The 26686-nt window shown below is 50.1% G+C and overlaps 1 protein-coding gene across 1 annotated transcript in view; it reads left to right on the forward strand.

The window, feature by feature from the left end:
• The window catches only part of Col15a1 (collagen type XV alpha 1 chain), a 69891-nt gene that overhangs the window by 23549 nt on the left and 19656 nt on the right, over positions 1 to 26686 (forward strand). The window contains exons 11-27 of the mRNA XM_032900364.1: positions 706 to 798; positions 1897 to 2022; positions 3100 to 3162; positions 11391 to 11426; positions 11785 to 11925; positions 12123 to 12188; positions 13418 to 13453; positions 13540 to 13623; positions 15291 to 15356; positions 17264 to 17299; positions 19629 to 19691; positions 21406 to 21474; positions 21583 to 21618; positions 24325 to 24378; positions 24475 to 24534; positions 25202 to 25270; positions 25388 to 25429. Coding sequence (XP_032756255.1) covers positions 706 to 798; positions 1897 to 2022; positions 3100 to 3162; positions 11391 to 11426; positions 11785 to 11925; positions 12123 to 12188; positions 13418 to 13453; positions 13540 to 13623; positions 15291 to 15356; positions 17264 to 17299; positions 19629 to 19691; positions 21406 to 21474; positions 21583 to 21618; positions 24325 to 24378; positions 24475 to 24534; positions 25202 to 25270; positions 25388 to 25429 — 1140 coding nt within the window. The remainder of the gene's footprint in view (positions 1 to 705; positions 799 to 1896; positions 2023 to 3099; positions 3163 to 11390; positions 11427 to 11784; positions 11926 to 12122; positions 12189 to 13417; positions 13454 to 13539; positions 13624 to 15290; positions 15357 to 17263; positions 17300 to 19628; positions 19692 to 21405; positions 21475 to 21582; positions 21619 to 24324; positions 24379 to 24474; positions 24535 to 25201; positions 25271 to 25387; positions 25430 to 26686) is intronic.

A 26686-nucleotide genomic window follows, 5' to 3' on the forward strand; every position in this document is an offset into this window, starting at 1 on the left:
AACTGGGGGCTTGCCTACAGCCTCAGAGGGCTAGTCTCTCGTCATCAAAGAAGCTAGGCGGCAAGAGTGCAAGCAGGTTCTGGAGAGAAGATGAGAGATTACTTCTGATCCTCAAATTTCAGACCAAGAGAGACTGACACTGGGCCTGGGGTGGGCTTCTGAAACCTCAAAGCCCACACCCAGTGACACACTTTCTCCAACAAGGCCACACCTCCTGATCCTTCCCAAATGGTTCCACTATTTGGGGACCAAGTATTCGAACATGGGATCCTATGGAGGCCATTTTCATTCAAACCATCACAACTCCCTTCTGATGGCCACAGGACAGTGAGTCCTGCTCCTAGCTCTAACCTACAACCCTGATCCTCCTTGAACCTCTCGGTGAGGGCTTGGCATAGGCATATTTGACACTCAAATAAACTTATACCCAAGTCCTTACCTGCAGGATGGTTTCACACTGGAGGATACCTAGGAACTAAGTCTGGAGAGGCAACAGAAGGGGTTGAAAGGAAGCTGAGTTCAGGCCACCAGCAGGCTGAACCTTGGGGAGGCTGAGGCAGGACTCAGCTGGAAAGGGGAGGGGAGGCCAGAAGAAAAGTTGGCCATAGACATTTTAAGGCTGTAGAATATGAGTGCTTGACATGGCATAGCTGTCTATGGAGACCGGGGGTTGGATCTGCATGTGGGAATTTCTTCTTTCTTCAGGCAGGAGTGGAGGCTGAGGGGTCAAGCCCTGTTTGGGGCGTGGACGTGGGCTCAGGCTCTGGAGACATTGTGGGCAATGAGGATCTGTTGAGAGTGAGTACTAAGGGTTTGGGGGAGGCTGGTGTTAGGGCCCTGGGAGGGAAGGTCGTGGGTCAGGCAGCTGTGACTGTAGGCTGGCCCCTTGGGAACTGTTGGCTCTTGTGTGTGGAGGTCACCATACACTCCCCTTTACTTCATACATGTTTGATATTTCCACCTCGTTTTCAATAAGCTTGAGCCTGGATGTGTGTTGCAAGCCCCCTTCACTACCCTCCTCCTTCCCCGGCATCAGTTCCATTCTCCTTCGCAGCAGGTTTGCTCCCTGGCCTTCACCTCTAAGCATGTCTCCCACTGTCCTTTTTCTTTATGAAAGACTTACCCTGGTTTCTTCTCTGTTTGGATCTCAGTTCACACTCAGGTTCCGGTGTAAAATCCTCCCTGGCTCCAAATCTGCCATGTTGGCCCAGTCTTGGTGCCTGTGCCACATCTGGCCTGCCCAAGGCTGGGCTCTGCCAGTCCTCTTTAAATTGCCCACAGGGAAATGTGGCTGGTTCTTGAGGCAGCTCTTGCCCCATCCTTGGGCCTAGTCCTCTTTCCAGCCCTTTTCCCTGAGCCCTGTGCTACCCTAGTTTGAAGCTCCACTTAGCTGGCCCTGCCCGTTACTCATGCCCAGGGCTGGAAAGGTCCCGGGCTCAGTGAATGGGTGGTGTGAAAGCCCAGTGATCTACCAAGAACATTCTGGGCTGGTGAGATCTGACAGCCCAGCAAGAGGCTGAGGAAACAAATCCCCTTTGGTAAGCATTTCAGGATGAGGCCAAACACAGGCTGTTTGGCTGACCTTATAGACAATTAGAAAGCTGAATTAGCCAGGGCTCCTCTGGGACTCCAGATAATTGGCTCTTTATTGTATACACCGTTTGGGAGAGAGCATGGTGTGATCTGCTTGGAAAGACGTACATTCAAATGCAGCTCCCTGCCTTTCAACTGCGTGGGTGTGAGTCCTTGAGTCAGGTTGCCTTCTTCAGCCTCAGTTTCTCCCTGTGCAAGGAACCCCAATCCTTCCTTATCAGATTGTTTCAAGGATTGGAAAGAAGGTAGAACACATGCTTGGTACTCAGCCTCTCTCATTGCTTCTAATAAACTGCCTTTCAGGGTCCTCCGGGTCCCCCAGGCCCACCGGGATCACCTGGGATTCCAGGGAAACCAGGAACTGATGTTTTCGTGGGACCTCCTGGGTCTCCTGGAGAGGATGGAGCTCCTGGTGAGCCAGGACCCCAGGTGAGCAACTGAAGCCTCCTCCCTCACTCTTCAATCATAGGACTTCCTTTCACACAGATTACAGACCCAGCACTACCCAAGGCTGGACACCAAAACCTTCCTTCCCCATCTGAATCATTCCTGAGACTCCAAGGAAACATTCTATACGCACCAGTTTCCTGATTTATGTGGGGATCTGTGTGTGTGTGTGTGTGTGTGTGTGTGTGTGTCTGTCTGTCTGTATGTCTGTATGTGTGTGTGTGTCTGTCTGTCTGTGTGTCTGTCTGTCTCTCTGTGTGTGTCTGTCTATCTGTGTGTCTGTCTCTGTGTGTCTGTCTGTGTTTGTGTGTCTGTGTATCTGTCTGTGTGTGTGTCTGTGTGTGTGTCTGTATGTGTGTGTCTGTGTGTGTGTCTGTCTATCTGCCTGTGTGTGTGTCTGTCTATCTGCCTGTGTGTGTCTGTCTGTGTGTCTGTCTGTGTGTCTGTCTATCTGCCTGTGTGTGTGTCTGTCTATCTGCCTGTGTGTGTCTGTCTATCTGCCTGTGTGTGTGTGTCTGTCTGTGTGTCTGTGTGTGTGTCTGTCTATCTGTCTGTGTGTGTGTCTGTCTGTCTGCCTGTGTATGTGTCTGTCTGTGTGTCTGTGTGTGTGTCTATCTGCCTGTGTGTGTGTCTATCTGCCTGTGTGTGTCTGTCTGTGTGTCTGTGTGTGTGTCGTGTCTGTCTGTGTGTCTCTGTGTGTGTGTGTGTCTGTGTGTGTGTGTGTGTGTCTGTGTCTGTGTCTGTGTCTGTGTTGGGGGAGGGGGATGCAGCCTCATGGAGGCCTTTGGAATCTACCACAGTACACCACCATTAGGGCGTGGTGTGGGAAAGCCTTGGAGATCTTTTCCTGTCTGCTCCCGATGGCCTTCAAGTACAGAGCTCCCGGCTACAGCTCTGAGCGAGTAACCTAGAGAATAGAGGGTGCTTGTCTTGAGGCACAAGCAGCAAGCCCTGTGCTCGCTGGCCTCAGGTTCCCCAACCTTTGTTCCTTCGTATTTTAGGGGTTTGTGTGGTTTTTAGCAGAGATTCTGTGAGCTGATTGTCACTGATATTCCCCAGGGCCCTGAGGGACAGCCTGGACTTGATGGAGCCTCTGGCCAGCCTGGAATGAAAGGAGAGAAGGTAGGAGACAGTGGGAAGTTCCCACACAGGACTCCAACCTGGCCAGTCTCTCAGCCTAACCTGAGCTTTGTCTCCTCTGTTATTCTCTTTCCTCACCTCTACGGAATGACTCACCATTGGGCTCACAGTCCCCTCTCCTGTTTCTCCTTCCCACTCCTGTGTGCTGTAGCATCAGTGGACAGTAGTGACACCATCTACCCCGTGCCCTACCTATGACCTTCCTGTGCATCCTGACCAGATGCTCTTCTCTTCCTGCCCACCCTGTAGCATTAGGGCCTTCCTTGATGTCCTCTCCTACAGTCATCCTCCACCTGTGCCTGTCCACCTTCGTGTCGCAAGTGCTCACCGGCTCCTGAGAAAATACCAATGGCAGCCTATTGGGCAAAGACTTAATGCCTTTCTTGGTTGGCGCCAACTGTTCTGTAGCACGTGACCTGCTCACTGCTACAGCTCTGAGCAACAAACCAGTTGCTGTGTGGTCCCCTCTAGGAGCTTCTAAGCCTCTGCACGTGGTATCTGCCTTGTCTGGAATGCCACGTCTTTTTGTCATCAGGGCCCAAGTCAGATACAGTGACCCTCTTTTGTCCTAAGAGTCTTATTACAAGACTCCTCTCTACACGATTATATTGTAGCTTTCCTTGCACACACACACACACACACACACACACACACACACACACACAGCTATTTAGTTTCTAAATTAAGCACAGTGAAAGATTAACTGTAATAATTGACCAATCACAACAATATACTGTAGTAAAATAGCGGCATCACTACATCACTGTGTCTACTTCGGAGCCATTATTAGGTAACACAAGGGTCAATGAATGGGTGAATAATGGTCTGATAACTGAGATGGCAGTTAAGATACTGATGGGTGGGTAGTGTATAGAACATGGATACGCTGGACCAAGAGATTGCTTATATCCTAGGTAGGATGGAGCAGGAAGTTGTAAGATTGTATTGTTCTGTTCAGAATGCTGTGTACTCTAAAACTTGTGAATTGCTTATTTCTGGAATTTTCCATTCAATAACTTCAGCCTGTGGCTAACGGAATAGCTGAAGCCAAAGTCAGGGGCATGGAGAAGGTGAGGGGGTACGGAATGTCCTCCTCCTCAGTCTTTCATTGGGGTCAGTGTTTTGTTTGGGGTAGGTTGAGATGAGGTCACGCTACCTAGGCTGGATTGGCCTCAGACTTGTGATCCCTCCACCCACCATCTAGTGCTAGAATTACACACGTGTTCCATTATGCCTGACTTCTCTCAACATTTCCAGCACCTTCCTTCTTCCTCTTTCTGTGAGCACAGCGTTACTGCTGGTGAGAACCTTCTTAGCAGTGACACAGAAGTTGCTAGCATTCTTGTGTACCCTGAACTCTTATCCTGCCTTAGAGCTGAAATATTCTTCCAACCTAGCACAGCCTCTATTAGTCTTTTATGAATAAGAGGAACATTCTTCAAACAGCATTTCAAGCTCCCATTTCTATTTAGCCTGCTTTCAGTCTACTGAAGCTGCCTGTCTATGCTGGTGCTCTTGGGGGAAGGCAATTCTCGCCCCTGTAGCCTACCCAGACATAACGAAGACACACCTCTTTATACCAAGAGAGATAGTAAAGACATTTTGCACTAGTGACATGTTAATGAAGGTTCTACAACTCCCCTCCATAGGAGGTAGGGGCCCTGTACATCACCCCCATGAGCATGTTTGAAATGTCTCCTGCCACGACACCACAGCCACTGAATCAAATCCCAGCTTCCATCCATCAGCCCTTGAGCGTGCTTAGCTGAAAGAGTAACTTGATTTTTTTTCTTTTGCAAATGAATTTCTCAGAAAGAGACAACTGTGCAATCTTAGGGGAGTCATTTTATAGGAAACAACAGTTTCATAAGAAATCTAGGTCTGCGGGAAGCCCCACCAACCCACACTTACCTTGTCCGCCCCTACAAAGCAGCAGCTAAACCTCCCACGCTGTCTGTGCTTGAAGACACCCTGTGCTGCATGCTGACGCCCCTGTTGGCTGCAGCTGGCTCAGTAGAGCAGCAAGGAGGAAGCGCCACCCTGCCCTGGGTAACTGCTGCAGATCTGTTTTGCTGGTTTATTCCTGGGATTTGCTAAGAGGCCCACTGTTGTCCTGGGGACATGGTATGCTTTGGGGTTAAGCAAAAGAAGATTCTAGAAGGACTTAGACATTTGCTTTTGGAGAGTTGAATGGAAAACAGTCTGGCATACAGTCACATAAATGACTTCATTTGTGAAGGAAATGAGTGTCTCCGGTCCTTATGAGACATCAGCCCCAGTGATACATTTGATCCCTGACTCCAACAGTGTCCTTTTTTGGCCCACACATCCTTATTGACAACACCTAGGCAGCACCGCCCATAGCTGGATAAACTGAGTTGTAGGAAGTCTTTTCTCATGCCATTAATCTGTGCTATAACCCCTGGTAATTATCCAACTTGGGAGGGCAGTCCCGTGCCTCCTAGGCTAACCTCCAACTCCATAAAATTTAGAATGACCTTGAACTCTAATCCTTCTGCTTCATCCTCCCAAATGCTGGAATTACAGCTGTGTACTATCATGCCCAGGTCAAAGTGAGTTGCTTTCCCATCATGCATAATGAGTAAGACTCAATTTATTTGCCTGGGCAATTTAATACTGATAAATAAGACCATTATTATCAAATGTGAACTTATCATCAAAGTGTAGATGGTTGTTAAGAGTGTATCTGGTAGATTATTTATGATGCATAGCATAAATAGAGGCATCCTTTCTTTTCCCCACCTTAAGTTGAACAGCTAACCCTGCCACCTTTATCCCAGGTGGGATTGGCCTGTTTTCCCAGCTGCAGAGCACATCTGGGAGGGTAGCGGAGGAGACTTCTAGAGAGCAGGATCCTTGGATATTGTTCCGTTTGCATTGAAGCGTCTGCCTCCAGCTCTGCCAGGACTGAGGTGTGAGGTCTTCAGGACCCAGGGTATTTGTGGTATTCATCTGCCACGGAAGGTTCTGAGGCACCCACAAGAAAGAGCGTCCTCTGAAATTTTCTCAACTACTCAGAATTTCTGGGGAAACTTGAGCTCCTAAGAGCCGTCTTTGAGTAATCTCACTGGGCTCGAACTGTCTATGTAGGCCCAGCTTCTGCCTTTCCCATAAGTTAGAAGAGAAATTTGATGATGTCGTCACTATGGTCCCCATCTCTTCTCTATCCCGATCTGCTTTGGAACGAGGCTCATGTGATAGCATCAGGGAACCCTTGAAGACTCTGAGGATAGAGTTGCTTTCTGCCTAGAATCCAGAAACCAGCTGTGTTTGAAGTCCTACATACCATGGTATTGGCTTCTTATCGTCTCTCTTTCACTATCAGCTGGCTTTGGCACATCTGCGTGGAAGGTCTCCATAAAACCAAGGAGACTGTAGTCTGTAGGGGTTACTGAGCTGAAATTATCATTACTACAAAGCCCAGGAGCAAACCCAGCAGACCGCCCTATAAGGAACCCAGGCAGAAAAAAAGGCCATGTATCTGGGGCTCCTTCCATGTTTCTTTACCTTGCAATACCCTTGATAACTCAGTTCACCACCCTGAGCCAAGTTTTCTACTGAATTCTGTTATCCTTCTTGTTGCTGTGACTAAAGCCCGGGGAAAGGGGGAAGGATTTGCTTTGGCTTTTGGTTCAGAGATTTCAGCTCATCGGGGTGGGAGCCCATGATGGGTCAAGGGTCAGGGGTCAGAGGCTCCAGCCACATGGTGAGTCGGTGGTGGTCCAGTACAGAACAGCTCATGTTCTCCAGAAAACAGAGTGCATGCCTGAGCCAGGAGCACTCCCTTTTCTAATTTTATTCCATCTGGACCCCCAGTCTATGGGACATGCCCCTCACATTCGAGCTAAGGGTCTCCTCTCCTTATTAAATCCTCTCTGGAAACACCACAGACATGCCCAGGAGTGTGGTTTACTGATCCTGACAGTCTCAGGCCAATCAAGCTGATAGTTAAAATTTATCATCACAGATGCTAAACTACAGGACAGGCATGGCGGCTCACACCTTTAGTCCCAGTGCTGTGGAGGGAGAGGCCAGAGCATCTCTAAAAGTGTGAGGTTACCCCAGTCTGCATAGTAGGTTCTAGGCCAGCCAGGGTTACATGGTGAGACCTTGTCTCAAAGTAAGAATCACTTTTTTAAAAATATAGTGAAATATGATCTTGTGACACGCAGCACTGTTGTGACTCATTCCGCTGTAGAGTTGATCTCTCCATAGTTTCCCAGCCATGACCACACCTCTCTACTGGGTGGAATTCCAAGAAGGTGTCTGGATTCAATGCATACAAGTTCCTTCTGGCTAAGGAGTGGCGTCTGCTACTGTCTCATTTCGGAAGTTCAGCGTATTCCCTGAACTATGTATCACATCTCTCAATTTTTACCCTATTCGTTCCTGAAAATTCCAGTAAGGTAGATCCTTCCTGGTTAATCTGCTCATGTTCCAAACTGATGGCCACCATACCTGAGAGGCAGTGGACTGGACCTAAGCCCTACCCTTTTCAAGCTGAGTAAAATCACAAGGTGGGGGGAGTGCAAAGACTGTGGTGGCTTCTCTCAATCTGCTACAAGATCCATTTGTCTTAAATGAACTTGAGAAAACTATTGGAAATAATGCAGTGTCCCCCTGTCACGATACAGTTCTCTTTAACCAGGATCAATCGGAAGTGTAGCCGAACCTTTTCAGAGTCGGGGCAACCTTAGGTATGGTTCACAAGAGCCCTGCTGCTGGTGGTTAGATGTGTGGCTGGAAATAGATACTTTTCTTAAGGAGGTACTGAAGCAGGCAGCATGCAATGTGTAACTGCTCATGCCCAAGGGGAACAGAAATAAGAAACTGCAGCTAAATAGGGACTCAGTAACTGGAGACACGTTTCTGCCCCAGGTCACACACATTTGCTTGGTTTGCCCCTGGTGGCCATTGGTGAAGGTGTGGGGAGGAATGGGGATAAGGGTGGGAGTAAGGGTATGAGGGGGTGCTGTCTTTGAACATGACTACTTACTCAGCTTAGTGTTCCATTTCCTTGTGTCTCAGCCAGGACATCTCTGATGGCTTCTGGGCTAGGGGGCCTTTGAGCTTCGGTAGGGCTGCCCAGGACCTGCTACAGAGGGTTCTGACTGACAGTTTGGTACACTCCAGCATGCTCTCCCTGCTCTGGGAGTCTGGTGCCACCTCCAACAGGCTCAACACTTTTCCTGCTCACATCGTTAGCCTAAGAACTGAGCAGGGGTCTCCCAACCAAGGAGCTGTTAACTGAGATGTGGGGCCTTTTCTCTATACCCTACACATACCAGGCACCTGTCTCCCTTCAGCACTGCTGGACAGCGCACACCAGCAGAATCCTGAGCCTCTCCACAGGGAGCTCCCAAGTGCGGAGGAAGGGTATCAACAACCACTGAGCAGAGAGCACAGGCAGAGAAGCCTGGTGGCTGCCTGTGGGTCTCTGGGTGGCTTGACTGTGTGCTGGGCTCTCCAGGGATGCTCTCACCTTTGCCGTTTACCTGAAGAACTTTGGGTAGGTTCACCCCCAGGAAACATTCCCAGAGCCAGCTGGAAGGAACCTGAAAAAGTATTCAATTCCTGCCTTCCTCCCTGTGTCTTGGCAGAGCCGTGGGACAAGAAAGTGTGTTGGGCTCAGATGGGAGGCCGGAGAAGCTCTGCCTTAGCAGGTTCTGAGTAAATTTGTAGTTCTAAAAGTAGTCAAGGTGGACACCTTTCATTGCTTCCTGTGTCCCATGCTTCCTCCTCAAATATTCCTGAAGGACGATATACATCTCTGTATTGTTTTCAGAACGGGTCTATGCACAGCAAACTTTCCAGATTTTGGCTGTTTAAAATTTTCTGTTAGCCTCATGTGGGGATGCTAGCACTGAGGAAGCAGAGGAAGATGATCTCATTGTGTTTGAGGCCAGCCTGGTCTATCTGAATAGTGGATTCCAGACCGCACACGATGTGATCCTGGGCTATTTGGTTGTGTGTGCAAGTTTAGGGGTGAACCCATTTGCCCTGGGATCTGAAGGTGAGCACCCTGTTACTGAGGATGAGCTCAGATTCTGCTCCCAGTCCCAGCCGACCTAGAGCCACCGCCTTTTCCCTTGACAGGTTTTAGGAGTCGCTTTCCTTTGCTCCGTGTATTGGAATCCCTTGGTGCATTGTCTCTGGGTGCGAATTCTTTAAAATGTGTATTCTCCCACTTGGTACTAAAGAGCCTTGGGGTTGAGTGGCGTTTAATCTGGAGACCTCTGGGTTGTGGAGCTTCTGTGTTTTGTTTATCCAGAAATGTTCGGCGTAGACCTCAGCCTTCTGCTAAGGCCAAGCACAGGGATGCCCAGTTACTGTTTACTCACATGCTACTGGCTCTGTTCTCTTTATTCTGTTTGACCAGTAATTAGAATTCCCCATTTTCCTCTGAGCTCTGTTTGGCCATCCTTTCTATGTCTTTTATTCGTTTGTGCTGCTTTTCAGAGCAGTTCTGTATCCTGGTCTTTGATCTTCTCTGCAGTATTTCTCTTCAGGGTGTGTCTTTTCTCTTAGTCCCATAGAGTCCTTCATTTCAACCACCATAAGTTTTTACGATCCCGAATTGGTTCTGTTTCATAACCACTGTTCTCATAACAGTTTGTTCTTGCTTTGTGATTCTGTAGCATTGTCCCTTCTCTCCCTGAAAGCATCCGTGTTCTTGATGTGTTATGTTCCATGTGCTATCATTGACTTTGTCTCCTTCACAGTGTTGCCTTTCCTCAGATCTGGGGATTCTTTCTTTGTGTTTGCTTTTAAAATTGACATCTCATTTAGTGTCTAGGACTCCATCACATAAGGTGCCTCAGTAACTGATCTTCATGGAAGCCCATAGGTCTTTTAGGCTTCCAGAGCCCTGCCCTCTCTATGCTCCTGATCATAACTCTTACTGTTCTTGTGGTATGAAGGCACCCCCAGTGCTCCTGGCAGGGGTGTGCCAAGAAGGTGAGGGGAGCTGGTGAGGGTTGACAGCTGTCCTGTTGTAGAAACTCAGCCTGTCTCCCTGCTAGAGGATCCCAGGGCATCCCTACTTCACGCTTCCTTCAGGGTTAGCCCTGCTCCCTCTCCTCACCCACTCTATGCACACTCTTGCTTTCTCCACCACCATGCAGGGCATTTCAGTCTCTGCAGCTCCTCTCTGAGGCTGAGGCCTGCTTAGTTCCCGGTTTCACTTTGGCATTTCAGGCCAGGGGATGTCGGTCTTACTTGAGGATTGGTCTTACAGACTCACCACTCATCCTAGGGGTGATGAAGTTGTTATAGACTCACCACCTGACCTAGGGGTGATGGAGGTTGTTGCTATGCATGGGATCTAGCCCAGGAAAGGGACAAGGAGAGATAGAGTCTTTCACTGCTGGCACGTCATTGTCTGTGTCACAGCTTCGGTATGGTCACACAATAGCTGGGCTGTCTCCTGCAGGAGAACAGCCTTCATTAATCTCACAGTTTCAGGGGTTCAGGTCCAGTTACCTAGCTCCAGCGTTTGGTCTGGGCCATGGCTGAGACAGAATCAGGGCAGCAAGATGACGTAGCAGAACAAAGCTGTGAACTCTCTTGGCAGTCAAGAGCAAGGTAGTGGTGTGAGTGCAGTGCTAGCCGGCTCCCTGTTCCTTCTAACTTGGCCCACGGACCACCAGCCTATGGGATAGTGATACCCACATTTGGGGCAGGTCTTCCCCTGCTCCTTATTTGATTCTCTTGGAGACTCCCCCAGAGACACACCCCGAAGTGTGCTTTACAAAATCTTCAAGGTGCTTCTCATCCCAACCAAGTTGATAATCAGAATTAACCGCTACTCCTTTCCTTGTTTAAAAAATTGGAAGCACCCCTTACTTCTGTCACGGCAGGAGGTGGGGGAGGGGGCAGCTGCCTCGGTGTGAGTCTCCAAGAGACTGCTTTGATCTCTCCAGCTTCGTGCCAACTGCCTTCGTTTAATCTCGAGGAGGAGGGCTTGGTTAATTATTGAGGAGTAGGCGTCTCAAGATTTGGGCCTGACTTGTTCAGTTGACTGATACCTATGGCAATGCGCTCAGACTGGAGCCATCAGCCAAACCCAGACAGAACGAGCCTGTCGTCATAGCCTGCTATTCACTCGTCTACAATTCTGCATTTTTTTTTCCCTTTGAGCAAGCCTAGTGCGATGCATCCTAATTGGCCCCGGTGTTTGTGTGTTTCAGGGAGCAAGAGGACCTAACGGCTCCGTTGGCGAGAAGGTAATTGAGAGTGGCTCTTCTCCCCGCTACTTCCCTCTCCAGTGTACCCCCTGAGCCAGAAGAGTGAACCCACAAATGTCACAGAGCAGAGAGAAGCACTCCCCAGAGTGGAGGCTCAGGGAAGTTAGGCCAGCTGGGATGGTGGGGAGCCAACCCGGCAACGTTCCTCCTTCCCCAGTACGCTAGTGAGCATGTCAGCCAAGGGAAATGCCAATTAGCGAGACAGCTGTTCCGTGCCATCAAGCAGCGCCCATCGGAGAATTTCTAAACTTAATTAGCTTCAAGGAGTCATTTTCCGACTCAGGTGCTCACACTGCTTCTCCTTGCAGCTGGTGACTATCCTGTCTTCTTCTTACAGGGCGACCCTGGCAGCCGAGGCTTACCAGGGCCCCCAGGGAAGAACGGAGAAGTTGGTATCCCTGGGGCCATGGGACCGCCGGGGCCTCCTGGACCCCCTGGGCCTCCAGGCCCGGGATGTACAACCGAGCTTGGATTTGAGGTACTTTTGCCCTTTCTGGGGCTGAAGAGTGATGGAGGGTAAAGATCACTGGAAGCCACAGCACACTGGGCACTGACCCTGGGGTAGAGAGAGGTTTTGTGGAGTCCCCTGTGAGCTCCCCCCCCCCAGCATCCTGCCTAGCTCAATCAGGTGCCTGGAAGTGAATCTGAAATTCTTGCTTCTTCTTCTTCCCCCAGATTGAAGGCTCTGGGGACATCCAGCTGCTGAACAAACCCAGAATCTCGGGACCCTTCTCTCCAAGTGTAGGTAGACTCTTATGAACCCTTTCATGAGGGCTGTCCTGCTGTTGCCCCTGAGGGGAGGCTTTGGGGCCTCATTTCAATGGTTCACACTCACTGTGCCTCCAGCCCCAGATCTGTAAGGTACTCATGGCAGTTAGGAAACTTAATCATCATCAACTTGAGCATCTTTGTTTCATGGTTTCCTGTCACTATGTTAGATTCAGTTTGCCCCTATTTCAGTTTTTTTAAAAAGTGGCACTACCAGGTCCTCGGGTACCCAGGCAGTCACTCTCTCTAGTTCCTATGGCTCAGTGGGGCCAGAGGAACTAGGGCAAATTTATCTCAGCAGCTCCACGCTGGCCCCCATGGTACTCTCTAACCGGGCGGTCTGCGAGCCATTACAGCGTGGCACCCTGCCACACCGCGTTGCTTTCACTCACAGTTCCCTTGGCGGGTCGTTACCATGCCAGGCGGGTCGTTACCATGCCAGGCAAACACATCTCAATTCTGTGGCGGGCTTGGTGAGTCCCGCCACCGCACCTTCTCTTGAACTCAATTAAGTGGCCACATGAAAGAACCCACTACACAATAACCTCTGACCCAATTGATAAGATATAATTTGCCCATCTGGACAGCACCAAATCCTGTACACATCCATCTCTTAAAACTAGTCATAGCAACCTGTATCTATGAGCAGAGAAGAATCTTAACATCTGCCGCCATGTTCTCCCAGCTCCTTCTCCTGCTTCTCCCTCTCCTTCTAAAACCTCTGTTCCCACCTCCCTTCCTTTTCATCCAATGACAGGCCTCGTTTTGTCTTGTCTGCCTTCACCTGCATGATAACATCAACCGACATGGGCCCTTTAAGAACTTGCCCCCAGCAGGTGCCCCATCCACTCGCTCATCCCTTGCAGGCACTGCCCTTGTCCCATATGAGACACCTGCATACAGACCCTCCACTGGATATTATGATCACTGTCACGTGGAGCCCAGAGCCAAGTGCCCAGGGCGTGACTTCTAACACACAAAATATCTTCCTGCACACACGGGATCTAAGGGTAGGGTAGGAGGGCACTACCATACTGGGAAAGGACCTCTGTGGCTTGCTGACTTCTCTTCTGAGCCTGGATCCATCACCCAAACCAGCTTCCCTGGAGAGCTTAGGAAGAGATAGCAAGAAGGTAGTGTGAGCTAACGAACGGGAGAGAAACCAAAGAATGTCTCGTCATCTGTTTGCTTATTCTTGTCAGGGTCCCAAAGGAGAAAAAGGAGAACAAGGAGCCAAGGTAAGTTAGCCCATTGGAGGCAAGGTCTTTCTAGAGGGTTATGGAAGCATTATCCTTGGACCCTAACTTCTCTCTGCTGTAACTAGGGTGAACGGGGGACAGACGGAATCAGCACTATGGGGCCTCCTGGGCCCAGGGGGCCACCTGGACGTGTTGAGGTCCTGTCCAGTGTGAGTATCACTCACGTGGAAGCTTTGCTGCATGCTTTCGGCTTCGCTAAGGGGGGTAGCAGGTAACCTGTCACTCCAGGACTTTGAGGCTGGTGGCTATACACCCTGTCAGGCCTGACCTGTCAGCATGCTACCCTATCTGTTCCTACCCACTCCATGCCACCACACTCCTACATACCTTCAGAGTCTGCTCTTCTGCTGGGCAGGCTCAGGAGTCAGACAACAGCCTAGAAAGTCTTGAGGAAGGCCCAAGTAAGTGCTCCAGAAAGGCTGTGAGCTAGTTAAGAAGCCAAGTCAAGGGGTTGGGGATTTAGCTCAGTGGTAGAGCGCTTGCCTAGGAAGCGCAAGGCCCTGGGTTCGGTCCCCAGCTCCGGAAAAAAAAAAGGAAAAAAAAAAAAGAAGCCAAGTCAAAGCCAGAGACACAGGCCTGAGATCACCTTCACTGCTGGGAGAGAGAGTACTGACAGCCTTAACCCTGTGGGAGACGCTGATTCCCGAATCCAGCCACAATATTGAGCTCACTAATTCCAGAGTCAGACAAGAGAGAGAAGGACAGTGCTGTCACGCTCTAAACTGTCATCAGAAAGCATCCTCCATCTTCCAGAGTAGGGGTAAAGAGACCAGGAGGAACCAGGGTTACGCCTCTGAGGGCCAGTTCTTGTTTTGAGTTAGCTTCGGAAGAGCTCATTGGATGGCTCTTTGGGAATTGGTTTTAAAAAAAAAAAAAACTATTAGTAGACAGATTCCAAAATTTCACTTGGAAAGCTCACCACATGGGTGAGCAAACCAAGCCTCTCTTCATTCTGACCCTCCATCCCCAGGGAGGAAGTAATGCACCCCCCATTCCCAGAGAGGCAGTCATGTGTGCTTTTCAATTCCCCATTGATCCATATGGAAAAGCAAAGTCTTGGCAACACCTGTCCTTCCATGTGCCCCTTATCTTCTGCTTTTTCCTACCTGAGTGCCATTTAAACCTCTGTGTCTACCATCAGCACCCTAATGCAGACACTCATGCCAAAAGAAAAAGTCCCAAAGACCTGGAAAAAGAGTGGCCGTAGTTAAGAGGAAAGAGTATGATTTAAAAGTGCCAAGCCTATGGGGAGGGAAACAGACAATCTTGAGTGCTTGTGGGGGAAGTGTAAATTGCCTGGCCCCTTTGGAGGGCTCCCTGACAGTCTGTTCAAACTAAAAATAGATGTCTTCCAGAATCACACATGGGAAGCTCTACACAAGATGATTGAGTAGGAAAGGAGGAGTTGAAGGGGAGGGTACAGAGCCTAATGCCATTTATCTAAAGTAACGACATACGTGAGTTATTACACACACACACACACACACACACACACACACACACACACACACACACACGGGCACACACATGTATGAATGTATGTATGTATGTATGTACGTACATATACATATGCTTATAACTTTGAAAGAGAGAAGGAATTCATCTACTGGGTAATTTTAAAGTTAATTTAAAAGGAAAAGTGACAGGCAGGCTGGGGCTGTTTGACGGGGAGTGGAGGGCTGGGTGTATTTGGCAGTGACTTTGGGGTGTGATCCATGCACTCCATACTGGGTGACTTCAATTAAGGTCTCTTTGCCAGAAGCAAGGAGGAGCACTTGTCTTTCTTTGTCCTCACCGTGTAATTTTTCTCTTTCAGTCTTTGATCAACATCACCAATGGATCCATGAATTTCTCAGACATTCCTGAGCTCATGGGGCCTCCGGTTTGTATCTGCATCTGCCCTTGAGTGAGGTTTCTACCCAGAAGCCTCTGGAAAGTGTTGGGTTTTAGCTCCGGAAGCATACAGCCCGAGTCTTGTCAAAGTCAGAAGCAAGGAAGCCTACATCTTTGAGTTTTTATAATTCAAATTCTGTGGTGCAGAGTTGTGTTCAGGGAGCAGACCTGTTCAGTCCTATGCACCGGAAACCTGTTGGGAGCACCGGGAACCACTGCCTCCGGGGCTGTGTGGTGGGCCTATATGTACCCCCTCAGTCTCACTTCTTAGAACAGGATTCTGCTAATGGGACATGGGAGCCAGAGGAGGATCGACACCCACTTCAGTCTTTCTCATGCCATTTTAGAGATGAAGAAATCAATATACGGGGACCTCACATGTCCCTCTCAAGGCTCATGCTTGACAGGGTCTCAAAAGAAGGAGTTCAGTAAACTCCCATGGCATCTGATGGGGACCAGGGAGGAGAAAAGAGTGGCCATGGGCCATGGTCTAGACTCTTCTCTGAAGACCACTCAGAGCCCCCTGGTTCTCTTTCCAGACATTGGGGCAGCTTATGTGAGGTAGGGGAGATGAAAGTGCTTGGCACACTGTGGTACTCGGCAAGACACTCTGGAGTCATGTAAGATACATGCCTATGGCTGTGCAGAGCAGATGTTCACTGGGGGCAGCCCACTCTGCAGTAGCCAGGGACGTCGACCATCCATGTTGTGAGGGAAGGACCTGGACTGTATCCCAAGGTTCTGCAGCTTTCTGGAAGATGCCTCTGTCCCAGCTTTCTTCTATGGAGCAGCATCTGTGAGGCTCATCCACTCTGACCTTTCCTATGCTGTGTCCCATTGATTGCTACTGAAATGCATAATCCAAAGACCCAATATTCAAAGTCCAAGGCACTGGGCAAAAATCCATCCACAGGAGTCTTTGTTCTCCCTAGAGCTGCTAGAGAGAGCTTTGGGGTGCTAGTGGGTGACTAGCAGAGCAAACATGAGCAGCAGCATCTCTGAGCTGCTGGGCCCTTCTCCATCAATGTCCTTCTCAGGGTGACTCCAGGTCCTCCTCATCCCTACGGTTGAATCAACCTTCTACTTACGCTGTAGCAGCTTCCTCCTGAGAGAACTCAGGTGTTACATTCATGCCCCTGCCTTACCCCACAGCCACTGGGTTAAGAAACTTGTTTCTAAATAGTTCTTTTTAAACGTATTTAAATTTGTTAACATTGTGTGTGTGTGTGTGTCCCCTTCCTTCCTATCTATCTATCTATCTATCTATCTATCTATCTATCTATCTATCTATCTATCTATCCATCCTGTCAAACTCGTGTCCCTTTAATAACATTAGCAACCTGGACTTGGCCGGAACGGGGACTGTGACCCAGTGTGGTGAAGCACACACTTTATCAGACCCTTTAAATCCCCATCCCCTTCATAAAAGTCTAGCTCCTAACATGGGCCCACTTCTGCCCCAGCCTTTAAGCCTATCCTCAAGCCCATCTTCAGAGCTGATTGACCCGGGTTCCCATGCTGTCCATCCCTGCCCCTGCAAACTTCAGAGTCATCACTCAAAGAAAGCTTCAGTGGTGACCAGGGGCAGGCCTGGGGAGTGACACAGGCCTCTGGGTGCTTGAGGACAGATCCTGCCTCTACCGTTAGCCAGCTGTATGATTCCAAATGACACTTTCCCTCAGTGTAATCTTCTACAAAGTGGCACAGTGATCCACAGTGGGTGGAAATGGGCTTGGACCCTTGGCAGGTCCTCTGGGGGTGTCAGTGACTTACCTACGTTCCCATGCCATCCCTGCTGGATTTAACAGGCTCAGGCCGTTACCCGCCTGAGGGACCGTGGCCGGTGAGGCACAGTACCCCTGACTCTGAAAACCCTGTGTCTTTGGTTTGTTGCAGGGGCCAGACGGTGTGCCGGGGCTGCCAGGGTTTCCAGTAAGTACTGCAGTGGCTAGCTTCCTCCTGGGCTCAGGGGCTGCGCTCATTCTGGTCCCCCTGAGATGCTGTTCCCTCCATCCCTCACGACCAAGCCTCAGCACCATTGCACACACTGGTATTTTTCGTACTCTCGCAGATGTGTCCCCTCCTTTGAGACCCATAGGGTTCACTTTTACCATCTTGTAGTAATTCTTTTCTGCCACTAGGGACAGATTCTCCTGTGTTATCTACTTGTATGATAGCTACAGAGGGCTGGGTCTTATGTCTCTACCCCTGGGCCAAACAGCCCTGAGCAGTAGCTGGGAGACCCTAGCATATCAAGCGATAGTCCCTCGAGATGTAGGAAGTTGGTGGTGCATGAGGACAGAGGAGAGCCATGGGATGGAATTAACAGCCTGGGTGTGGCTTTATAGGAGGGCAAGAGCTTATGCACTGGACACCATCAGTTTTGCCTAGAGTTTGTGCCCATGCAGAAGGCCAAGAGTGGCTCAGGGGGAGAGCTGCACTGCTTCTTTGAAACTCTGCAACTTGGAAAGGCCTGAGGCGCTGTGTCCGGAACAAAGGAAGGAAACAGATAAAAACACTGGAGGAGTGTTCTCCTGATGGCTGAACTACACAGATGGTCTCCTCTTACCTTTTCATACTTTCCTGAACTTTTAATGCAATGAAGCTTTTTGACACTTTCCACGTGAGCATTAACTGTGAAGATGGTTTAGCAGAAGAAAGAGGCAGCAGGAAACAGCCTTGTGGTTGGTCGGGGGAAGAGGTCCAACCTCTTAGCTGCAGCCTCTAAGGTGGCTGCTTCAAGCCTGAGAGAGCATTCTGGAACATTCCAATATGCTTTTGAGAGCGATTGTGTGCTCTGAAGGGGTCACCACAGGGAGTTAGAGAGCCTGTGTGAACAGGAGCCGGGCCACATGCCCCAGATGTGAGTCTTCATCTGACAGATTTGGCCCAGTGGTCCTTTACTTAAGATTATTTGAAAAGGGAAGACGAACAGAAAGTTCACTGCTAAACAATATCACTCAGATATTTTCAGGACGCTGCTGCGATGGATAACATACCCTTCCACCTATCTGGCTAAACAGCAATAAAGCAATACAATGCCTTGGAGCAGTGAGCACCATGAGTGGATAAGTCATTGTCACAAATGTTCTGTGTCTGCTGGGGTCGAGGATCATGAATTCTGGCTGAAGTGTACGATTTGGCTCTACTGAGGGTGCCGGGCAGCCCGGCAAGGGGTGGGGAGCACAAGCTTTAGTGCAGGGGTAACAGGTCTGGTGTGAGGAGGTCAAGGGACTAGAGTAACCTCCATGGTGTGGGAGATGAAGTATGGGCCCCAGCCAAGGCAGGCTAGGATGCTGGATCCCATCTTGTGAGGTGGATGTTGGGCCAGCAGGTAGAGGCTGTCCAGCAGCTGTGGATGAGTCAGCCCAGGGGAACCGGGTAAGCAGGTCCAGGTCTGTCCACCTGGAGGAAACCAGCGTTCAAAGGAGGTAGACTGTCCAGGGGAGCAGGAACAGGCTCTACCAGGGAGTTCCAGCAGCAGATCTACCTCATATCATGGGAACCAGGGTCTTCTTATGGGATTCCCACTTACAATAATAAAGGAATTAAGAACATACGCAAATGGAGGCACAAGGACATTTTATTATCACTTAGAAAGAAAACCTAGGGTAGGCAAGCTGTAACTCTCACAGCTGCCTGAGGAGGAGAAGAGGGAAGAGAAACATGGAGATCAGCCATCTGGTGGCAGGAGACCACCCAGTGGGAACAGGGCTTTAGAAAAAGAACAAGGAAGCCAAATCTTTGATGAGGGACTTTAAAAGCATCCTTCCTTCCTCTCTGGCCAGCATCCTAAAGAAAAGGACAGGAGAAATGGACCCATCTGAAGAGAGGATAGATAGCTGACACCCCCCCTCCGACTCCACCATCCAAGGGCCTGGAGAGGAAAAGCACGGTCTTCCTAGGAGTGGATCCCTAGCCGCTCCCTGGGGTGCCCCACTGGGCACCATTCTCCACAGCAAAGCTGGCTCTCCCGGCCTCCAATGCCCAGGCTTACCTTCTGCCCAGTTTCTTAGCCCCTTACAGTTAGGAAAAGATCAGAGCTAATCATGACTTCCACTGGGTTGATAAGAGCTTGTTCTGACAGAAGGTCAGGGGAGAGACAGACACAGAGACAGAGAGACAGACAGAGACAAAGAGAGAGAGACACAGAGACAGAGAGACAGACAGAGAGGCAGAGAGAGACAGAGACGGAGATGTTTTTCTGTTAGGGGAAAAAACTTTTAACCATAACACAGTGCCCTCCATTGATTCTTTGCAGGGCCCCAGAGGACCAAAAGGTGACACTGGTGTGCCTGGATTCCCAGGTCTAAAAGGAGAACAGGTAGGGGCCCAGGTGGGGATGTGCTTGGAATTTGCTGGCCATTTCCATTTGCCAACTGTTTCTTTCTGGAGACACAGTTCCTACAGTGCAATTCGGTGGCATTTAAGATTCCCAACCATCACTACTTTCTAATACCAGGATGCTTCTTCAATTACAGTTTATTCTGTTTTACTTTTTATGTGTGGAGTGTTTTGCCTGCAACTTCCTGGTGGTTTTTCCTAGGGGAGGAGGACAGGAACATCCGGCTTATACTCACGCATTCCCTTCTCTGTGTGGGACTCCTGGCAGCTTCTTACACAAAGTGAAATGGGAAGACAAAGATAAGAAAGCAATGTAGATGGGCAGGGTACCCCCTCCCCCATTTCAGAGGCTGCACATGGGCTGGGCGACACCTCCCTGGGGAGTCTAGAAGGACCATCTATCAGAGGAGTGAGGATTGGTTGGGCTTTCTTTCTCATGTGCCACATTGCCCCCAGGTCAAGGAAAGAGGCCCCAGAGACTATTGGTCTTCAACACTAGGAAGTAGAGAGCTCAATGTGTTGGGCCAAGTTTGGAAGCACGTGAGATTGGTGATGTCTGGGTCCCTACGGAGGGCTTGCAGAGAAGAGATGGGGCTGGACTGACTCTGACAGTTCTTGCTTCCCATGTTCCTTTTTTCCACAAGGCAAAGTAGGTAGAGCTGAGACTCTAGATCCCAGAGGCTCCTCCTGCTGCTAATTCTCTGCTGCTTTAAATGTCTGGGACAGACACCAGGCAGCTCTGCTCCTGCTCTTACAGCAACCGCACTTCCTGCCGCTCTGCCTCTAATGCTTTTGTGCTTGCCCCTTCCTGCTGCTCAGGACTGCCCTTCCTCACCAATGAAGTGGTAAGACTCACATGTCAGCTGCGGGCTTTGGGGGATGGAGAAAGAGGCTTCCCTGCTTGCTTTGGTGCCCTATTTGGCCACTTGCGACTGTGGAAAGGAGGTTACTGTACTGCCAGCCCAGTTGCCCAGGACTAGTACGGAGGCCTGGAAGGATGCTAGTTTCTCCACATGGCCTTCTTTTCTGCATGCATGTCTGTCTGGAACTCTTGGGTTAGTAGAGCTTATTGAAAACAGGATTTCAGGACAGTATCCTGCATCCTTACTGCCTAGCCGCCCAGCATCTCTTTCCCAGAATCTAGGAGAGCTCTGCTTAACCAATAAGCTATTTGTGCAGACGCTTGGAGAATGGGGGACAGCTGCCCATAAAGACAGGTGGCTCTTGTGTTGAGAGAGACTCCAGGCACCATGCTTAGAGCTTTGTCTCTCCCAAGTCTCAGCTTTAAACAACAATAAGGATCCTTGGTGGGGACAAAGCTCAAGTCATTAGGAAAGCAAACCATCGAGCTAGATATCCAGGAGGGCATCCTATGGCAAGAAATAGAAGACTATGCGGGGGCAGGATCCTGGGGTCTGAGAAGGAGGGTACAGGTCTGTCCTCGCTTAGAGCCCTTGAGGGCGTACTTGAACAGTTAATTCAGACAACATGTGGACGAAAGATCTCAGAAAACATTCCAGCATGCAAGAGGCTTTAGTAATCCTTCAGCAAGAAGGCTTTGCTGGAGGGGTGGGGCTGGAGGGGCGGGGCTGGTGGTCTGAAGTCATGGTGGCAGGATGGAGAGCTCTCAAACATGACCTCTCAAACAAGGCGACAGGAGGAGGTTGGACCTTAAAAGATTCTCTGTATTGCAGGGTGAGAAGGGAGAGCCTGGAGCCATCTTGACTGGGGACATCCCTCTGGAAATGGTGAAGGGGAGAAAGGTGATTCTGTCTGCTCGCCCTGAGGGCATACATGTGCTTTGACCTGCTGTCTTTGGTTGTATCTTAAGTAGTGTTTTCTGAGTGACAACTGCCTGTCTCCTGTTGTAGGGTGAACCTGGAGTTCATGGAGCACCAGGACCTATGGTAAGCTGGGTGTCCCTCCAGTGGGACACGGGTTCAAACCTCTACCGTGCTTTGGCTGACTTAGACTGTGTTATTCTACTTGAGAAAATATAAAATGTATTGTAATGTGGTAACAGGTGGCAGAGCATGTGTCTATGTTTGTGGGAGGCGAACTACAGGGACATAGACTTCTTAGTGGTTGCCAGGCCTACACAAGACTCTCAGAAACAAACAAAGCAGGGATGGAGGGAAGAGAGATGGCTCGGTGGTTAAGAGCACCTGTTGTTCTTGCAGAGGACCCAGGTTCAGTTCCCAATACCCACATGGGCGCCATGCATGGATAGAGTACACATACGTGCACATACGTGCAGGCAAAACACTCTTACATATAATAATAAATAAATGTAAACAACAATAAGCAAACGCCCACTGGTTGACCATAGGAGTGTCCCATTTCTCATTCTTGCACAATCCATTGTGCCTACTTCCAGCTGGACCTCTCACCTCCAACAGTGATCCCAGCATCTTTTGGATCCAAAGTCATAAGAATTGTCTAGTTGGAAGTCTAGGAGGAGGTAGAAGATTATAAAGGCCAATGGTCATGCCTTCTAGCACCTTCCACTGGTCAGAACTCAGATTCTTGGGGAGCCTCGGATGTGTAGTGTAGCTGTGTGTCCAGGAAGCAGACTAGAACTGGTGAGAACTGACAGATGCCAGGGAGTCCCACAAGGAACCTCGCACGGTCTGCTGTGTTATTGCTTTGGGGTGGGCCATGCCCTCCCCTCACTTCCTGGGCTTCTTTCTGCCCCTGTGTATGATGAAGGGACTGGATTCATGCTAGATAGCATCGCAGGTTTTTGACTTTGCTCTTTAGACATAGGTAGTACACTCCAGACTTTTGAACACTTCTGAGCTCTTTTTCCCAAGGATGAACCGTAAACTTCTTTGTCACACACACACACACACACACACACACACACACACACACACACACACACCTCAAATGAAGAAAGATCAGGTGTGGCTCACTGCTGAGGGTCAGGCACTGTGTAAGCTTCCTAAGGACATCTCCTTTTAGCCTCATATCCCTCTGGAGTGGTCACATGACCCCCCCCCAAGTCTATAGTCAAGGAAACAGGGTTCAAAGAAGATAAGTAATGTGTAAGAAAATGGAGAGACTTCAGGCCAACCTGGCATGCCTTTCACCCCCCACCCCTCCACACAACCTCCAAAGAATAAGCTGCCGTTTTCTAATCTGTCTGTCTGTTGTGTGTCTGTCTGTCTGTCTGTCTGTCTGTCTATTGAAGCACAGTGGACTGTCAACATACACAGGGCATCTGTTTGACTGAAGCTGGACCTCAGACCCGGGGTGAAAGGTTCACACTTGAGCGGACACCTATGTGTTCCAAGCACATCCTTCTGAAAACCTTCTGGGTCTTTTGGGTCCCCGAAGTCAGGCAGAAAAGACCGACTATAGAGTACACGGGCCGAGAGTGAAGGCAGATGGGAGAGTCTTGTTCCCAACTGGTTAACCACTCAGTAACCTCCAGTTCTATGGGAAATGCAAACAGTTAGTAGCAGAGCCAGCAGGAGGCTCCAGATGGCTATGGCGGGTATCCCACTGAAGGCCAGCTTGTGTACAGCTTGCCAACACACAGGCAATAAGGGCACCTTTTAATTTGCATAATGCTTCCATCTGGGCTAGCTATGGCCCTCGGGACCAGCATAGCTTACAACTCTTTTACAAATACGCTAGGGCTTGTTACTCGAAGTGTGGTCTGCAGATCAGCATCCCTAACGTCACCTGGGAGTATAGTAAAGATGCAGAGCTGCAGGCCCTGGCCCAGCTACCAGCGTAGACACTCTTGATCTGCACACTCGTGAGATCCAGCACACTCTGTGTACATGCACACACAGGAAATGTTCCAGAGAACCACCTACCAAGTGGCCCGCCCATGCCTTGGAAACTTGCTTTGCTCTTCCTAAGAGTAATATATACCAGAGATTTCTCATGCTGACCCTGTCTTAATGCATCTTTTAGGGCATGCGATCTTTGGTAATGGTGGTGGGCAGAGGGGCTTGAGGCCCCGGACATAATTAGAGCTGCCATTCTTCAGGCTCCAGTAGACAAGATGATTCCTGCCAGGAGCTTGGATCAGGGCAGTGACTCAAGAAATATGTGGCCCCAAAAAGTCCATCACTGAAGTAGGGTCTGTGGGTCAGGGACTCTGCAGGAGGACTGAGGCATTGTGCTGAGACAGGGCTTCAAGATGGGTGGGAGCGGGGCAGAGATAATACCCTCTAGCCAGTTTGGGGGCAAACTGGCATAGGGAGGAGCAGGACTGAAGGATTCAGAATAGAGGACATGGGGACCCCAGAATAAATGACCAATGCAAAGCTGCGTCTTCTGAGGCAGCCTGGCATGTGGGTTCCTGGGACGTTAGGCACGGAGCTGCTAGGTTCTTGCTACTTCCTTCATTCTGACTGAGGTGTTGGGTCCTGGATGCATAGCCTTCAGAAAATCGGGAGATCTGAAGTTCTGAGCAAATGCTTCTAGCTGAGGAGAGGCAGGAGACCAGGAACCGGGCAGTGGGTACTCCAGGACCATTGCTAATGCTCCTTCATCCCATCCCTGCTGCTCTCCCTACAAGAGCAGGCCCAGCATCCCTCTATCTCTGGACTCTGAGTTTCTGGCATCTGCTAGCCTGGTGCTTGTTTTGCTTCTAGGGACCCAAAGGACCACCGGGACACAAAGGAGAATTTGGCCTCCCAGGACGACCTGTAGGTATCAGTGTCCCCTGACTAAAGGATGGGGCATGTGGTGGCCAGGCTGGCCCCACAGCAAGAGCTCACTAAGGTGTCTTGTGTGCATCTCAGGGCCGCCCAGGATTGAATGGCCTCAAGGGTGCCAAAGGAGACCGAGGGATCATGCTGCCTGTGAGTGCTAACTTCCGCATCGAAAGCCCTGGGGTTACAGTGTGCGTGAGGTCCTGTTAGAGAGGCTGGTACCATGAGGTTCAGTGAGTGGGGCCTGCAGAATACATGTTCAGGGGAGCTTTCTTTCTTCTTCCATCTAGTCAGAGGCCCTCACACCCCGCCCTGTCCCCCATCTCACTCTCAGGAGGGCCCTGTGTCACCTAGGTTATTCCCATGCTGAAGAGTGTCAGGCTCCCCAGGCAGACACCAGACAGAAAGGAGAAGGAAGGAGAAAAGGGATCTGAACATCCTGGGCCCCCTCCTCGCTCCTGCACACAGACCCAGGAATGCAGACCTTAACCCAGCATTGCTCTGGGGAACTAGAATCTGGGTTTCAATTTCAGTTTTCTGTAAACTGCTGTGTGGCTTTGAGCAGATTTGGGCCTTGTTATCTGTGGGTGCCAACCAGGATAAAATGGCTGTTCTGCTGTCTCCCCCATGCTTTACCAACCCTTTGCAGTATGGCCCAGGTGTGGGAGTGCTCTGTGGATGGGCAGGCAGACCTGAGGCAGAAGCCAGGCTTTCTTCAGAAGCTCCTCCCTCCCCGCTTCCAGCCCAGAGCGAGTGTTGTATGCTGCTGTTGCCTCCCACCTCTTCAAACTCAGTAGCTTTTCTTTTCTTCCTTCAGGGTCCACCTGGCCTACCTGGACCCCCAGGGCCCCCAGGACCCCCTGGAGCTGTGGTTAACATCAAAGGCGTAAGTTAGGATGGGCCTGAGGGAGGCATTCCTGAGGACCCTGCAGTGAGCACAAGATTGACCTCCGCTGGAGCTAGGTTTCCTGATGGCTTCACCCCTGGTATTCTCTTCCCACAGGCTGTTTTTCCAATACCTGCCCGGCCGCACTGCAAAACACCAGTAAGTAACTCGAATGCACGTCTTCAGCCGCAGGCTAAGTACCGGTGCCAATCTGAAGAAACAGATCAGTGTTACCTTGGCACCTTCCACCCTTATATGTCTACTCTGGTATCTTCTGTCCACATATAGACCCCTAAAGATCTAGACGTTTCTAGATACTAGAAGCACACTGGCTTATTTTAATAGAATCACTACAGCTAGTCGCCTGTTAGCGAAGCCACATTTGGCCTCACGGGCAGGAGGAGCATTTTGCAAAATAGACTCCCTTTTAACCAAAAGAAGCGAGGCCAATTCATGGCCTCTGAGCTGGGAACCTGGGGTTAAAGTGTGTAGCTACTCTGTTCCATCCTTCCAAGGTTTGGGTTACTGCTCACCACCCCACCCCAAGAGGCAAGCATTATCCCTTTATCATGGGAAGTCAGCTACCCACAGAAGCTCTTTGGTTAGCCCAAGGTCACGGAGCAAGAGGCACCTGGGACCATGGCTCAGATCTCCTGGTCACCAGGAAGCAGGTGCAGGCACTGTGATCCCTTGCCCAGCCTCCCTGCCCGCCCCCCTCAAGGCAGTTGGCAGCACTGTCTCTAGGATTTTGCCAGTATCATAGAGAGACATTTATTTCTGTGAGGAAACACGGGAACAGGCATGAGTCACGGATCTGTGTGTAACCATTCTCTCATTCTTTCAGTAAATATTTACTGAGTTCTCATCAGTGCCAAGGACTCTGCTAGGCCCCGGGGGACACAGGGATGACCTAGACAGACGTGGTCTCTGCTTTCTGGAGTTTGCAAACGATCAGTTCAAAATATTCTTTGAAGTGGGCTTAAATTGATTTCTGTGGGAATGGGAGTGCTTCTGGTCTCTGATGCATTTAACTGAGGTAGGCTGGCTGGCTGTGTGTTGGCCTAGGCCTATGTCCAAATCTGACCTTTGAGGCATCCAAGTGGGCAGCTCATGGCCTAAGCATACTAGCCTGGAAGGCAGAGCATGGGATCCCCCTGGGGACGTCACTGAAGCTCCATGAGCCAACAACATCACTAAGGGCATGTTTACACAGATAACTGTGGAGAGGCATCTGGTGCGAGCACAGGTTCTGGAGATACTCCAAGAAAGCCGTGCATCTCCTCATACAAGGCCAGGAGGCTGCCTGGGTCCCACTGTTTATGAGTGCTGAAGGTCCCTTCTCCCAACACAGAGCCCCACCTCATTACTGCCTCCCACAGACAATCCCAACACAGCAAGTATGAGACAGGACCACAC

This window comes from Rattus rattus, chromosome 1 (genome assembly GCF_011064425.1).
Source record: "Rattus rattus isolate New Zealand chromosome 1, Rrattus_CSIRO_v1, whole genome shotgun sequence".
Classification (NCBI taxonomy): Eukaryota; Metazoa; Chordata; class Mammalia; order Rodentia; family Muridae; genus Rattus; species Rattus rattus.